Raw genomic sequence first — 15,959 nt, forward strand, 5'->3', positions numbered from 1 at the left:
TCAAGAGCTGATAGGGCCTTGGTTATTTGATTTCACGAGAAAGTTGTAGGGCATGCCCATTCAAATTTCTTCCAACAAATCACAAAAGCTTATGGACAATTCCTTACCCGTTCATAGGTCAAATGGAAACCCCAGCCCTCCCTACCTCCCGCCTCTCACTAGGGAGCCAATGGGGAAAACATAGGTGTCATCATCAAGTACTGTACTTGCTATTGGCTGTTCGAGCTGTCAATCTACGGAAGGCGGGCCAGGCCGAACTGTCCTATTTAAGAAGAGGACAAAGGCGGCGCGCAGCTTGTGTCGTCCGCCATTTTGTGTAAAGCAAGGTGGCAACCACGTTCCCTGAGCGACTTCTCCGCTTCTGCCTCGACCGCCCCTTGACTACAGATATGTCTCGGGATCGGTTCCGGAGCCGCGGTGGTGGCGGTGGAGGCTTTCATCGGCGTGGAGGAGGCGGTGGCCGGGGCGGCCTCCATGACTTCCGCTCTCCGCCGCCTGGCATGGGCCTCAACCAGAACCGCGGCCCCATGGGCCCGGGCCCTGGCGGCCCGAAGCCACCGCTCCCGCCTCCACCTCCGCACCAGCAGCAGCAGCAACCTCCGCCGCAGCAGCCGCCGCCGCAGCAGCCCCCTCCGCACCAGCAGCCGCCGCCACACCAGCCGCCCCATCAACAGCCCCCGCCTCCGCCGCAGGAATCCAAGCCCGTCGTCCCCCAAGGCCCCGGCTCTGCGCCCGGAGTGAGCAGTGCGCCTCCACCGGCCGTCTCCGCTCCGCCCGCCAATCCTCCGACCACCGGCGCCCCGCCAGGCCCGGGTCCTACCCCGACTCCGCCGCCCGCCGTCCCCTCCACTGCCCCCGGACCGCCTGCCCCTTCCACGCCGAGCAGCGGAGTCTCAACAACCCCTCCACAGACCGGTGGCCCTCCGCCACCGCCCGCTGGTAGCGCCGGTCCGGGGCCTAAGCAAGGTCCAGGCCCTGGCGGTCCCAAAGGCGGCAAGATGCCCGGTGGGCCTAAGCCTGGAGGTGGTCCGGGAATGGGCGCTCCTGGTGGCCACCCGAAGCCACCACACCGAGGTGGTGGGGAGCCCCGTGGGGGCCGGCAGCACCACGCGCCTTACCACCAGCAGCACCATCAGGGGCCCCCTCCCGGCGGACCGGGACCTCGCACAGAAGAAAAGATATCCGACTCGGAGGTGAGTAGGTTCTCAAGCAAGCTGTCCGTTTCCCTAAGATGGCGGCTCTTGCCTACCCTCGGCGTTTTTCCCCCCCGCCCGCGGCCTCGTAGGCCTCCATTTTGTCCCTTGCCGGAAGCGCTCCTGCGCATGCTTGCGAAGGCGGGGCGGACGCGCGGCGGTCTGTGTGGTCTGCTAGGGATTGGCTTCCAGCGGGAGGGCGCCCTGTACTTCGTGGCAGTGGGCAGCTAGAAGCTAGCGGTCCCTTGGGACCCAACTAGTGCACATCGGAGGCCTCTGTGCTGTTGGAGAAAACAGGGGGACCTGGTGCTGTCTTCCTATTTATTTTCCATTTAGATCTATTTGTTGACGTCAGAATATTGTATTGCTTAGCGTTTGCTGATACAGGCGGGTGTGTTTCACAGCATTTTGTATACTCTGTTTCTTATTGACTAGAGTTAGTGTTCCTATTGGATCCCCAAGAATGGTACCTGGTAGTCTTCATGGAAAAATGCATGATGGCCTATTTTGGGATGACTAGGTTTTTTTTCCTGCTTTGACTAGTGTGCGAATTCCGTCCGATTTCTTCATTAGGGATTTAAAGCCAACTTGTCTCTATTGCGGAGGCCTGGAGAAAAAACATATACACAGCGCTGTCGGTTGTTTGTGGGGAACCTACCTGCTGATATTACAGAGGATGAATTCAAAAGACTGTTTGCTAAATACGGAGAACCCGGAGAAGTTTTTATCAACAAAGGCAAAGGGTTCGGGTTCATTAAACTTGTGAGTGTAATTTTTTTTTTTTAATTGTAAAAGTTTTGAAGGCATGGTTTTAAATGGGAAGAATTAACAGGCCGTTAAGTTTTTCACCATCGATAGACATCAGCATAGTGTGCGTTGGTGCAGAGCCTCAAAGACAGACCTAGCCCTCGTGGTGTTGGGAGGAATGCGTGAAGACAGTTCTTTGAGCGGTGGAAATGGGGTGGGTTGTGACAAATTGAACCCCAGCCAGTTTTGGAGTTTAAAATATTTCTGATACTTACAGGAATCTAGAGCCTTGGCTGAAATCGCCAAAGCTGAACTCGATGATACTCCTATGAGAGGTAGACAGCTTCGTGTTCGGTTTGCCACACACGCTGCAGCCCTGTCTGTTCGGAATCTCTCTCCTTATGTGTCCAATGAACTTTTGGAAGAGGCCTTTAGCCAGTTTGGTCCAATTGAAAGGGCCGTTGTAATTGTGGATGATCGTGGAAGATCTACAGGGAAAGGCATTGTTGAATTTGCTTCCAAGCCAGCTGCAAGAAAAGCATTTGAAAGATGCAGTGAAGGTGTTTTCTTACTTACAACGTAAGCTGTCTTTAGTTTATGCTAGTTTTTATATGTACATATATATATGTATAATTTTGAGGTGTAGTTGAAATAAAATTGGAAGTTAAGATGAGGAATCATTTCTGTTACTAGGACTCCTCGCCCTGTCATTGTGGAACCACTTGAACAGTTAGATGATGAAGATGGTCTCCCTGAAAAATTGGCCCAGAAGAATCCAATGTATCAAAAGTAAGACTTAAGCTTTTTGGTGCTCTAAAAGAGAAGCTAGTGATTTCTAATTTTGCTTAGAACTTTAGAAACTTTAGTCTGATAATTTCTGGTTGGTCTAGATTTTCTGTTATGTACACCAGGCTGACCAAAACGCTGAAGATCTCCTGACTTCTGCCCCACAAGTGCCAAGATCATAGGTGTGAGCCATCAAGCCACAGTTTATGACTACATTAACTATGCTTACTATACATCTCTGCTTCGGATGTAGTTTTTATTTTTTCCTTTTTGAGAACAAGGTTCCTCTGTAATCCACTGGCTGTCCAGGAACTTGCTTTTGTAAGTCCCAAACTGGCCTTTTGTAAGTTCCCACCTTTCTCTGCCTCCCAGAGTGCTGGAAATAAAAGCATGTGCCACCATGTCTCTTGGGTAAAGTACGTTCACATGTGATCCAGATGCACGCTAAAGTTCAATGAGATCTACTTGTTATTAGTGGGAACAATAAGCCTGAATAAGGAATTTGGCTATGGGAAAAGGGGGAGATAGTATTTCTTGCTTTTTCTGTTCTATCATTTTCTTTGTTTATTTATCCCTACCCCACCCCCAACACGGGTTTTTTGCCTAATCCTGGCTAACCTAGAATTATAATTATAGACCAGGTGGCCTCACATCTGCCTGTCTCTGCCTCCTTGGTGCTGGGACTAAAGCCGTATGCCAGCACTGCCACCCCAGTTTTTCCTCTCACTTTATAGGTTTATACACATGGTCTCTGTAGACCAGACTGGCCTAGAAATACATTACCATGCCTTCTTGGCTTTTTGCTTTACTTTATAGCATAACTCACTACTTCTAGAGTTAATACAATTTAGGTAAATAAGTCATGGCTACTTGAACATTTGCCTAGGAGGCAGGTTCCAGTAAGACAATAAGACCTTATCTCACAAATGGGTGGGGGATTATAAAGAAGATATTAGACTTAAGCTAGGGATTCAGGGGAATGAAATGTGAAGAAAAGTTGACAAACCCTTCTTTAAGCAATGCCAGTTTTTTGGTTTTTTCGAGACAGACCAGTTTAGTTTTTAATGAGTGTGTATGGTTTGCCTGGATGCATGTGCCTGATTCCCACTGTGGCAAAGATGGTGTCAATTCTTCCACTCTTAACTTAGTTGCTTTGTGGGCCTGGGACATAAGTCCTGGTCCTTTAGAAGAACATATGTGCTCTTTACTGCTGAGCCATCTATCTCTCCAGCCCCTTTCATTGTATAGTTACTGACTACCCTTATGCATGGTGTTTAATTTAACACAATTAGGTAGGATTGCAAGTTGGGCGTTAAAAACAGCATGATAGAGTAGGGAAAGGACTACCCTCTGGTTTCTGTGTCCATTCTTGGTGCTGGAGATCAAATCCAGGGCATTGTACATTACTGTGTTACATGTTCTACAAATGCCTTCCAGTGGGCAATAGGAATATATGGGTACTGAAGGGTTTTGGTTGGTTGGTTTGGTTTTTTTTTTTGTTTTTGAGTGAGGGTTTCTTTTGTGTAGTGATACCTGTTCTGCATACCTTAATGCTGTGATTAAAGCCATAAATAACCATGCCAGGTTTAAGGTTTCTGGTTTTCTTTTTGTTTTTTTTGAGACAGGGTTTCTCTGTGTAGCCCTGGCTGTCCTGGAACTCTACTCTGTAGACCAGGCTGGCCTCAAACTCAGAAATCCACTTGCCTCTGCCTCCCAAGTGCTGGGATTAAAGGCATGCGCCGCCACTGCCCAGCTAGGTTTCTGGTTTTCTTAGGAAGTCCAATGATAACTGCATTCTCAAAATTGCTTCTGTATAAATTATGTATTGTCAGGGAGAGAGAAACACCACCTCGTTTTGCTCAGCATGGCACATTTGAGTATGAATATTCTCAACGATGGAAGTCCTTGGATGAAATGGAAAAACAGCAAAGGGAACAAGTTGAAAAAAACATGAAGGATGCAAAAGACAAATTGGAAAGTGAAATGGAAGATGCTTACCATGAACACCAAGCAAATCTTTTGCGTCAAGGTGAAAAAGTCTCAGAATTTTATTGGTAAAGATCAGTTGGCATTTTAAAGTGGTCAAAGCCTCATTAACACAAATCTAAAATAATTTCCAATATTTAGATCTGATGAGACGCCAGGAAGAATTAAGGCGCATGGAGGAACTTCATAGTCAAGAAATGCAGAAACGTAAAGAAATGCAGTTGAGGTATAGTGCTGAATTCAGCCTTTACTTCTCATTTATTCTGACATATAGACAAGAAGTACTAAGTGCAAGTTTGTATTAGAAAAGCTTATTACCTTTGCCAGATTGCTGCTATGTCTAGAATTAAAAATCTAGACTTTATTTTATGAACGTTAAGAGTTTAACCTGTACTTTCTATTCAAAGACAAACTTGTAGCTCTTTTTCAAGTAGTCTGTTTTGTGAAGCAGGTGTTGCTGCGTGGCACTAGCTGGCCCCTCCGATTGGGGACCGTTTCCCGCTGACTCTTAAGTGTTGTGTTTGAAGGCAAGGGCCACCACACTTGGCTTCTTAAGTTTTAGGTATGGATAACACTTTGGTTTATAAAATATTTGTAGGCAAGAGGAGGAACGACGTAGAAGAGAGGAAGAGATGATGATTCGCCAACGTGAGATGGAAGAACAAATGAGACGCCAACGAGAAGAAAGTTACAGCAGGATGGGCTACATGGATCCAGTAAGTTTTCTGTTGTTGCTGGGCAGTGGTGGCACACGCCTTTAATCCCAGCACTTGGGAGGCAGAGGCATGCGGATTTCTGAGTTCGAGGCCAGCCTGGTCTACAGAGTGAGTTCCAGGACAGCCAGGGCTACACAGAGAAACCCTGTCTCAAAAAGCCAAAAAAAAATTTTCTGTTGTAGTAGATTAGCTTAACATTTATTCGTTCTAAGTGTATACTCTACCAGTGTAGCTATCTGTTTTGTTTTGCGTGTACAAACTGAGAACCAATTCTTACTGGATCAAATACCATGTAGCTTGTTTGTTTTGATAGTCTAACCAGTGTTCAGGATACTACATGCCACAATGAAGTAGAAAAACATGCATTTTGAGCTTTGAATTATTTTGTGGTTTTTGAGGCAAAGTCTTTCTTTAGACTTGGCTGGCCTGGAATTCTCTATGTACACTAGATTGGAGTTAAAGAGATTAGCCCTACCTCTGCTTCTAAAACGTTGGGATTAGAAGTGTATCCCACTGGATAAATTTTTTTTGTGTTCAAATTTTTTTCTACTTGAGTACATGGTGTAGGTGTCATATGTAACTAAGTTTATTTTTGTGTTTTTCCCTCCCCAGAGAGAGAGAGACATGAGAATGGGTGGTGGTGGAACAATGAACATGGGAGGTAAGTGAGAGACGTTAGTTACAGATAGGATAGCACTGCACTGCACAGCGGCAGCATTCTGTTGGGGTAACCACTGGTTTTTGTTTCCTAGATCCCTATGGTTCAGGAGGCCAGAAATTTCCACCACTAGGTGGTGGTGGTGGCATAGGTTATGAAGCTAATCCTGGAGTTCCACCAGCAACCATGAGTGGTTCCATGATGGGAAGCGACATGGTAATGTATCCTGTGGGACATAGTACAAAGGAGATTCTTAATTTCACAACTTGAGTATTTTATTTTCCTCTCTCTTTCTCTCTTTTTTAAAGTAGCTGACTGGACTTTTAGTTTCCCCGTTGTGTAAATATATAATACTGAGGACTACTTTGGCAATGTAGAACTGTGTGTGGTAACCTAAACAGATACGGTTGCCACCAAGGAGTCAATGCTGTTATAGTATGTGGAGTTATCTTTGACAATAAGTACGTAGGTATTTTCCATTTTATTGTCTCTGCACTTTTGAACCTTCAGTGCATGGCAAATCCAAATTTTAGATGTTAGATAATTGTATATGGTTTTCTTGCATCCAAGTGAGGAATGGCACAGTGCCATTCTGTGGTGTTTTCCATAAGTAGGAGTCAGACTTGAGGCTTGTAGTCTTAAGCATGTTAGTGTGACAGGTAGGCCTTTGACCTTATTTGTGGTTTCTGTTTCTAGCCCATGAAAAGGGGAACTGTCTAGTGTTTTGACTCGTCGTTTCCCACCTGTTGGGTCTCTTTGTAGGTACATCCAAAAAAAAAAAAAAAAAAAAAACCCTGATGTTTCAACTTTGCTACAGGGTAGCAACAGTCAACAATTTTAAGCATACTGATGGTGTGCATTTGTTCTGAACCCCTTGATGCAATCATGCTTTATCTATATGGAGATAGCCTGTCAGGTGCTTTAATATAGTCAAATGACTTTTGGTCTGAGTGGCTGCTGTAGGGGTAGGGCTTTACAGATCCTTAAGAACTGCGTTTTGGTGGGAAAAAAATCTGTAGCTAAATTGAATCTAAATAATTCACCCATAGGCTTTTGGCTCAGAAGAGCTGCATTTGTAGCTCATAGGATTTATTTTATAAATAGGAATTTAAGGTTTTAGTGTGAGACTTCATTTAAAACCTGCTTACTGCTTCATGAGAATTAAAGTTAGCTGGATATACTGATAGGTTTCTTCAAATTGAACTTAACATTTTGGTCTTAAAAGTACTTTCTAGAAGGCACAAGGTGTATATATTAAATTAGGTAACTAGTTTGACATGTGTTTAGGTTCTATGTTTAGACATAGGTTTATACATTTAACAGTTTCTAGGTCCTTAGATTTTGTAGTATAACTGAAGCCTCATTCTTTGTAGTTTTTTTGGTAGAAGCTTTACAGACATTCAAAAAAAAAAAAAAACAATTGAAAGTCTGTTCATGTAGATTTGTAGGGTTTTGTTTTTCAAAAGTTGAAATTGTAGGAGCAGTTAAAGCCTGATGCAATCTTTATTTTTATTTTGATTAGTAACCAATAACTGGGCTATTTTGAGTAGAATTTTAATTGGAATGCATGTAGGGTTCTGCTGTTAGGATATGTGGGTTTTATTTTACTTTGTGTTTTAAAGTCAAAGTACATAAAAGTAGATGGATAATGAAGTCATTCACTGCTTTATTGCAGTCACCCTCGCTTGGTGATAGGCTGTTTTGGGAGATAACCTAAAACATGGAATCAAAACAAAGTGACAGTGCACTTTCCAAAACTAAGCTGGACTTTGAAGTAGGCGGGCTGTATATTGTGTTTGTAACAATGCAGAAACATACTGTGCATGTAAGTGTCTCTGGTTAGTAGTGATGGCTCTGAAGTGTGGTACGCCTGTGAGACTGTGGCAAAATGAGTTTTTGATGAAGTTACTGTGCCGGTTGAGTAAAAAACGACTATTTTTTTGTGCTTTTTTTTTCTTTCTTTCTTTTTTTTTTTGTAGTATGGTAGCATTTTATTAACTTCATTCCAACCTTTTAAGATTTCTGCAACTTTGCAGATATGTCTTAAGATCTTGAAAAGCACAAGGTTTCTTATGCAGCACATGCCGCTACCTGGTGAGTAGGCCTTTGTCCTTCATTGAGCAAGTTGGTTTTGTCTGACTGGACTTTGTAGGCTTGGAGATGACTTTGTGTTCATACCTGGACAAGCGTGTCAGTGGATTAATCTGATGTGAATTTTGTAGAACTCATTTTGGAATGGGTTTTCACATCTGCACTAATTTTTGAATTTTTTAGCACTACAGGGAAGATCTATTCTTTGAAACAGGTGTATGAGAATGGCTCAAGTGGGAACATACCACAAGGCATGTATTACCGTAAACTAATTTTCAAATTACCCTTTTTTCCTTTCTATGTTCCCGGTACCTGTGGATCGACTCATTGGTGATTGTATCGACGAACGTTGACTACGGAACCTTCTAAAATATTTACTTAACACACATGGACATCAACTACATTTAATGAACTGTTAATTACTGTTCCAATAGCGTACTGAGCGCTTTGGGCAGGGAGGTGCGGGTCCTGTGGGTGGACAGGGTCCTAGAGGAATGGGGCCTGGAACTCCAGCAGGATATGGTAGAGGGAGAGAAGAGTATGAAGGGCCAAATAAAAAACCCCGATTTTAGATATTTAGGCTTTCATTCCAGTTTGGTTTTGTCTTTTCTTGTTTAGATACCACTTTAATTCTTGGCATTTTAGTAAGAAAGCTACCTTTTTATGGATGTTAGCAGTTTATTGACCTGATATTTGTAAATGGCCTGTTTGGGCAGGTAAAATTATGTAACGCAGTGTTTGAAACAGGAGAAAAATTTTTTTCATTTACTTTTTTTTTTTTAACTGTATAATGTTTCTCAAGTTAATGGCAGTGTACCTTGTGCCACTGAATTTCCAAAGTGTACCATTTTTTTTTTACTGTGCTTCAAATAAATAGAAAAAATAGTTACAATACTGATCTTCAACTCTGCTATTCATGCTTCTATGCACATTAGGCTAGGTATTTCACTTGGAAAGCATGAGTGTATGTAGGCCTTGGAGTGGCATATGCCATTTCTGGGAAATGTAACTGGAGGCTAAGTATTGCTTTCTACAAATGGTGCCCCCCCCTTGTTTAAAAAGCAATGCATATTGAAGTAATTCGGATTTGTTTGGCATTACAGAAAGCAGGCTGGTGCTCAGCATCTTTAAATGGTCATGTTAGAAAAGTTGAACTATAAGTTTTAATTCAGGAACATGTATTAAGATTATGGAATGGGTGAAAACTACTGGTAGTGAGAGAAAGGGGGTTTGGTGAAACGGATCCCTATGATTCTTTCCTTGAAAGCTTTTGAAAATGGAAAGATCATCATCTTGTTGCGTTTCCCCTATTGTTTTGTTTAAAAAAAAAAAATCCCAAGCCCTACAAATGGCTTGTACTGAACTTTTGCATTTGAATTAAAGATTGTTAAACATGGAGCCTTTTCATGTATTACTTCAAGTGATTTAAAAGCTGGATTTAGTCGGGAATTTTAACTTGAAGAATTAAGGGTTAGTTAACTATAATATAAGGTTTAGCCTTATGTACTCTTTAACAAATACCTCCCTGTATTCTATTGAGCAAATTCTGTAGTCTGAAAATATTGGTTCTCTTGGAGAACTAGTGGTGACTGTTACCAAGTAGGACTGCCAATAATCTTCTCACTATGGAGTTGAACTGTTTTTCATATCAGTCTTATAGTATAGCATTAAACCTGGAGAGAGTTACTCAGGCTACATGGTAAAAATACTTTTTCCTCCCACCATAAGCTTGGGGATGTTTTGATGATGTCAGTTGATTGTCACCTTCATTGAACTTCCTTTCATTAGAGCAAGAGACTTTCTGACTTGATAATAATAAAGTAGATTGTTTACTGTTGGGAGCTTGATTTCTTCCCAGTGTAAATATGTTGAGGAAAACTTAACAGTTCAGAAAGGAATTGAGAAGCTTGGCTCTGATCTTAGTTACATTTCCATTCCAGTCTATACATTATAGAACTTTCACTATGGAATGTCTTCATCCTTTTCACCTCTATCCTTGGTGCTAATTGGCAAAAGAAATTCTAAATCACTTGCTGAGGTTGAGTATTGTGCTTGAGTACAAAAGGAGACCTATTGTGGAAACAATTGAGTACTTCATGCATAGGAAAGTTGTAATTTTTGAAAGTAAAACACTACTGGATTATAAAAAGCATGTCATCAAATGGTTGTATGACTGACAGGTTTATAGTGTATTAAGGGGAAAATCCTTAGTACATTTACTTTGAATCACCAGTACACTTGGAAATAGGTAGTTCTAGTATAATTATAGCAATCAAAGTTATTTTTGGCCCAACTGAAGTTAATAATTGGTGATAATGAAGGTTTTCTGTATGGAAACAAAGGTCTGGATTTGAAGGAGCTCTTTGGTTGAATTGTAATAGTAGGGACTATAATAATGAGAAAATTGAGGGGTGTTCGTGGGACACCCATGGAGGGTGAATTGGAATGTATATGGGTGGGGGCTGGAGGGGAAGTGGGAAAATCTGCCTGTAAAATTAATGTTTCAGTTTATTTTTCAGATTACATGGCTTTCTTTATAAGGGATGCTGGCACAGACCCCTAAAATAAGCTTTGGTAGTAGTATACCCTTGAAGAGTGGTGAAAGGATACTTAAAGGATAATTTCCTCAGATTGTGGCTTTTGATAGCCTTTATTGTGGGCTCTAGAGCTGCTAAACAGTGTTTAGCAGATAAAGGTTGCATAGTGTCAACCAACATGACTGTGAAACTGTACCAAGGGTTGTAAGCTACTGAGACTTTCAATAAGTCTTAAGATGTGATGGTTTTAGCCTGCTAGTGATTTTAAATCCTCTTGAGCAGTTTGAACCAAAAGCTAATAGGGAAACTTAAGGTGGGAGGGGAGGATGTCAGGATGTAGTTTAGACATTTCCCCTTTGAAGAAACCACTTGCCCTCATTTCCTCCTTCACTTTATCAAAATTTTGTTTACAGAGGACACTTAGAACATTTCTCCTTTTAAAGTTAGATTCTATAAGACAGTAGTATAATAGGCATGCTATGAGCTGAACCCATTGAAATCTTTATGTGGTGAGACTTACCTTAAAAACCCACCACTCTATATGTGTGCTGTACCACTAATATAAACATAATTTGGGAAATTGTAATGTTACACCTGTGCAATTCTTACAAGTGGCATATCATGGCAGATAAAAATTTAGGTACTTGGCTTGGACAAGCCACAAAGTTGTGGCGGAATGTTTTGTGGTGTTCTTGGACTGCAATTGTGCACTATTAAAGTAGTGGACTGCTACATAACTGCATTTAGCCAGCATTTCTGCAGTGCGTAACTGTGAGGAACGTAGTACCGCAAATGGCAATGGACATTAGGACCCGGATGTAGTATTCCTGCTTGCTCCAAGATTCTCATTGCCGACTGCATACAGGTAGGTAACAAGCAATATAATATAACTTGGTGACTTGCTATGTGCTTTTATTCAGTGGGCATTCTGACATCACACTTCTGACAGTGAAATTACAGTGCAGCACCTAATACTTGTATGACAAGCTAGGTTAGTTCAAAATCTGGGTCTGGGGTTAGATCTGTAATTTGTTAGGAAGAATTCAGTGTTGTAGTTCTCAAAAGTGCAAACTTGGATCCTTGTGTCTTGACTCAGTTTTGTGGTTTTCTTTAGTTACATTGTAACTGAAGATAAGACTGAACACAGCTTGTTGGTGGGTGAGGGAACCAAATCATACTTGACCTGGGGTGCTCAGAGCACTTTGGTGAAGACTTGTAGTATGTGATAATTACTCTCCTCAGTAGAAAACTTGACCTCTCGTTTGGTCAGCAATGTCTAATATCATTATTCAATCTTGATAGTACTGCAAGTTGAGTGAATTAAGACTAAATGACAAGGGGTGGTGGGTTTTTTCTGGGTTTTGTTTCTTTTTGTAATGTGATCAAAAATTTCTAGGTTTGGGCTTCATGGGAAGACCTTTGTTACTAACTTGGGCTTAGATGGGAATCTTTCGAATAGTTCAAGTTATGTGGCTTGTCTGAATATGTTTATTTATACTCCAAACTTGGGGGAAACTAGTGAAACAGTGACTTAGATTTGAAAACATGTTGGGAATCATTCCCCACCATAAGACTTCGTCGTAATCTGTAGAGTTGAGTGCATTTGTTCAGAGTAGCTCTTTGAAGTTCCCTAGCTTTAAGGGATGTGATTGATTATAGTCCAAAATGTTTCATAATCACAGGAATACATAAGTCTTCAAAGCACCTTCCTTGTTGCTTAGGACTTGAACTTTCTATCAACTGTTGTTCCAGACCTCAATTCAGTTTTACTTTGGTGTTTAACTAGCATGCATGAGAAAAACAGCCTACCACTTGTAATGCTTTCTGCTCTATAACTGGAAAGTTTGGTTCATTTTGCATACGTGCCGCTGAAAGCTTCAGGACTGTGAGAATTTCCTTTCAATGAATCAAGAAAAATGGCTTGCTCTTGGTCAGGCAAGTCAGATGGTGGGGTAGTTACTCCAAGCAAGCAACTTGTGATTACGGATAGATGAAAGCAATGTGGTGATTTAGCTCCTCATACAATACAGATCAAACAGTATGACCTGAGTATCACTAACCTGCCTTGAAACCCTGCTGGGGGCATTGAAGTGTCATAGTCTATTAAATCGGTAGCACGGGATTGTTACCGTGGCTCAGCAAATTTGAATGTTAACAAAAGCTCTCAGACTTAACTTCTGAACAGAAACAAATTGGAGAGTTTATATTTGAACATGGACTTGGGGGTGGGGTGATTTTTTTTTTCCCCCCTTCCTTGGTCTGTTTTAAGATTATTAGGCTTTTGTACATGAAAATGAGAAACTACTGACTTAAGTAGTCTTGCTAGTTAATTTGAATGAAGGTGTAAGTTGTGAATTTTATAGTATATTGGGTTTTTAAAACATTCAAAAAAAAAAGCTGGGAATTAAATGGGTTCCAGTAATACTATATACTAAGGTGCTTGCATTGTATTTCATAAATCTTGTTGCAACCAAATTGTTTTTTTTTTAATGAAAACTAAGTTCAGAAGTGTGATGCCAGAATGTATTATCGTACTGTTAGGCCCTTGGAGCAGATCCCGGTGCTTTCTGAAAGATGAAAGTAATGTAATGGGTACTCATACAAGGCTGCTTGCAGCCAATCAGCAATGCATACTCTCACTCTCTCTGATGAAGAGATGCGTGTGATTAGTTTTGGTCTTTAACCTTAATGGGGGTGCATGTCTCCTGTTGTTAATCATTGTCAGCTGCAGTGACATGATCCACAGTCCTGCATTTACCGCTGCCTGTTGTGTTAATGATCTGGACAGGTTTTAGAGCTCTGGGGTGTTTGTTCTGGGCCTTTTCTTGGTTTTGGCTTTAGCTGATAATGTTAGTGCTGTTTAGCTAGTGTAGTTCTCAATGGCTCCCTACTCGGGAGAGACTCTGGAGGACCTAACTGCTCCTTTTATCATCTGTCATTGCTGCTAGATAATGATTGGCAATTTTCTAGACTGAAATGTGGAAATCTCAACAGTGATTGGTAAACAATCAACCATAGAAGTAATGTTTTTGAACACCAGTGCTGGAGAAAAAAATGAAGATGAAAAGAAAAGGGCCTGGACATAAAATAGGGATAATTGGAGAAAGGGGAAAGAATGCAAAACGATATAGTATCCCTTATGGATGGTCCATGTGCAACAGAGAACTATTTTGTATACCTGTGGCAGTGATAATACGGGGGGAAGAACAACCTGGAACTTGAATTTAAGGACGAGCTTTGTGTTTTCTTGTGCACTGTGCCAGGTACAGAATGAAGGATAATGACTTTTCCCTCAGAACCCCCTTCCCCCCCTTTTTTTCTTGCTGTCCCAATAATGCATAGTTGAGGACTTGGAGGACAAAAATTGAAGCAAATACATAGGATTGCAGGGTAAAGAACTGCAGTGTTGTGTGCTTGCTGTAGGAAAAGGGTCAAAGCACTAAGAATGAAAGTCACTGAATTGACTGGGGAAGCAGGGAACGTGTAAGCTGATAGCTGTTTTAGTCAGGTAAACGTTGTCACATACCTTCACATAAGGGATAGTATATTATGGGTTGCAGTCAAACTTATTGTGCTCAGACTGGTGAAATAGGAATTAGCCTTTTGCATTTTAAAGAAGGTATTAGGCTTTTGCATTTTAAAGAAGATAGTTTTCTTTCTAATTCTGTCATCTACTTATTAGACCCCTTTCATAAAGTTTCTTCCTTTTTTATTTTATTTTTTAATGCTATAACTTATTCCAGTCTTTAATCTCTGGAATTTTGCTCTTTAGAATTTGGAAGTTAACTAGCATTTTTCAAGCCTTTATTGTATACCCTTGTCTTTCATACTAACTTTTTCTTATTATTCTTTAGGTAAGAATGATTGATGTTGGCTGATTTTGGAGTCTTAATTACTTGAAGTAAGTATTCTTAGAAATGTGGGTTTAGAACATGATTTATCTTTGGCTTAATGGCAAAAATAATACATTGAGATGAAAATTCTTTGATCCTTGAAAATTTACCAAGATACCAGTTCTAGTTTTTTAAAAATAGAGAGTTGGCTTGGGAGGAATTCTAGTACTTGACTTGCATGTGCTGTCTTGGGTTTTCGAAAAAGATATGACTAAAACAAACAAGGAATTGTCAAGTAAAAAATTTAAAAGATACATACTATGTCTAGAGAATGGACTTGATTAAGAGCACTGGCTGCTCTTCCAGAGGACCAGGGTTTGATTGTAGCATCTTTATGATGGCACTCAAAATACATTGAAACAAGTAGGTATTCTTTAAAAGAGAAAAACTTGCATGCTTAAAAAAATACTGCCACCATTTTAAAAAAGAGATAAAATATGGTGTACATTCATCTGGTGTACATCTCATTCATGTCAGAGGGTAGACCTTAATAGTCACCTTGGTCTTTGCCACACACATGTCTATTTTGTGTGTAATATATTGTTATATTTATAATAGTTGTTATAATAGAGCCTGTGCTCCAAAATAGTACTTTTTCTTAATAAACTAAAATATATGGGGCTATTAAATCTTGTTTTATTATAGGTGGAATTAGATGTTCTCAAGACATCACACAACATGGATCAGCCAAGAAGGAAAGCCCTAAATTGTTTAGACTGAAAAAGACTCTAGGTAAGTGAAATGATATTCAAATTTGGAAACACAGCCAGTTTTCATCAAACTTGGTGTGTATATGGTTTAAAGAATTGACAAAGGGCTTCATGAAAGATGTCAGGCAGACATTTAAGCCAAGATAGCTGAGATACATTCCTGATCCAGCATTTTAAATTGACTTGAAGCTTGTGCTACTACAAAGCTGTCACTAATTACTACATTCCTTAATTTATTTAGCAGGGTGGTGTTATAGCTTATTAAGTTACATTTGAAGTTTTGATAAGTTGGATTAATCATATTTTTTAATTGACAGGATCAAGTGAGCTGTATCAGAAAATGAGTCAAGACGAAAGAGGAATGAACTTGACATTAATAAAGATATTTTATTTTAAAACCTTGTCTTTGTTCAAGTAGGACTCCTTTCTAGGATTTTTGATTGTGTGCCCAAGTTTAATGGTCCCTATACATATATTGTTTGACTGAGGTATAGCAGGGTTACAAAACACCTAGTGAAGTCTTAAAAGGAAACCGTTTTAGTGAGGCAGGTGGATCTGAGTTCCAGGCAAGTCTTGTCTATGTAGCACCAAGACATCAGAGCTACGTAGTGAGACTCCGCCTCAAAGGAAAAAGAAAATATT

At 40.8% G+C, this 15,959-nt stretch overlaps 1 protein-coding gene across 2 annotated transcripts; it reads left to right on the plus strand.

Annotated features, from left to right (window-relative positions):
• Positions 1-273: 273 nt before the first annotated feature.
• Positions 274-15,719, plus strand: Sfpq (splicing factor proline and glutamine rich). Of its 2 annotated transcripts, XM_028759596.1 has the most exons (12): positions 274-1,193; positions 1,767-1,955; positions 2,218-2,519; positions 2,634-2,729; positions 4,559-4,755; positions 4,854-4,938; positions 5,311-5,428; positions 6,041-6,089; positions 6,181-6,302; positions 14,569-14,615; positions 15,253-15,339; positions 15,635-15,719. In XM_028759596.1, exons 1-10 carry the CDS (start codon positions 390-392, stop codon positions 14,590-14,592), a joined length of 1,986 nt encoding a protein of 661 aa, XP_028615429.1. In that variant the 5' UTR covers positions 274-389; the 3' UTR covers positions 14,593-14,615; positions 15,253-15,339; positions 15,635-15,719. The 2 variants fall into 2 exon arrangements, with proteins under 2 accessions (XP_028615429.1, XP_028615428.1); XM_028759595.1 differs by lacking the exons at positions 14,569-14,615; positions 15,253-15,339; positions 15,635-15,719 and adding an exon at positions 8,612-9,575.
• Positions 15,720-15,959: the final 240 nt, after the last annotated feature.

Source organism: Grammomys surdaster, unplaced genomic scaffold, assembly GCF_004785775.1.
Source record: "Grammomys surdaster isolate TR1022 unplaced genomic scaffold, NIH_TR_1.0 126313, whole genome shotgun sequence".
Classification (NCBI taxonomy): domain Eukaryota; kingdom Metazoa; phylum Chordata; class Mammalia; order Rodentia; family Muridae; genus Grammomys; species Grammomys surdaster.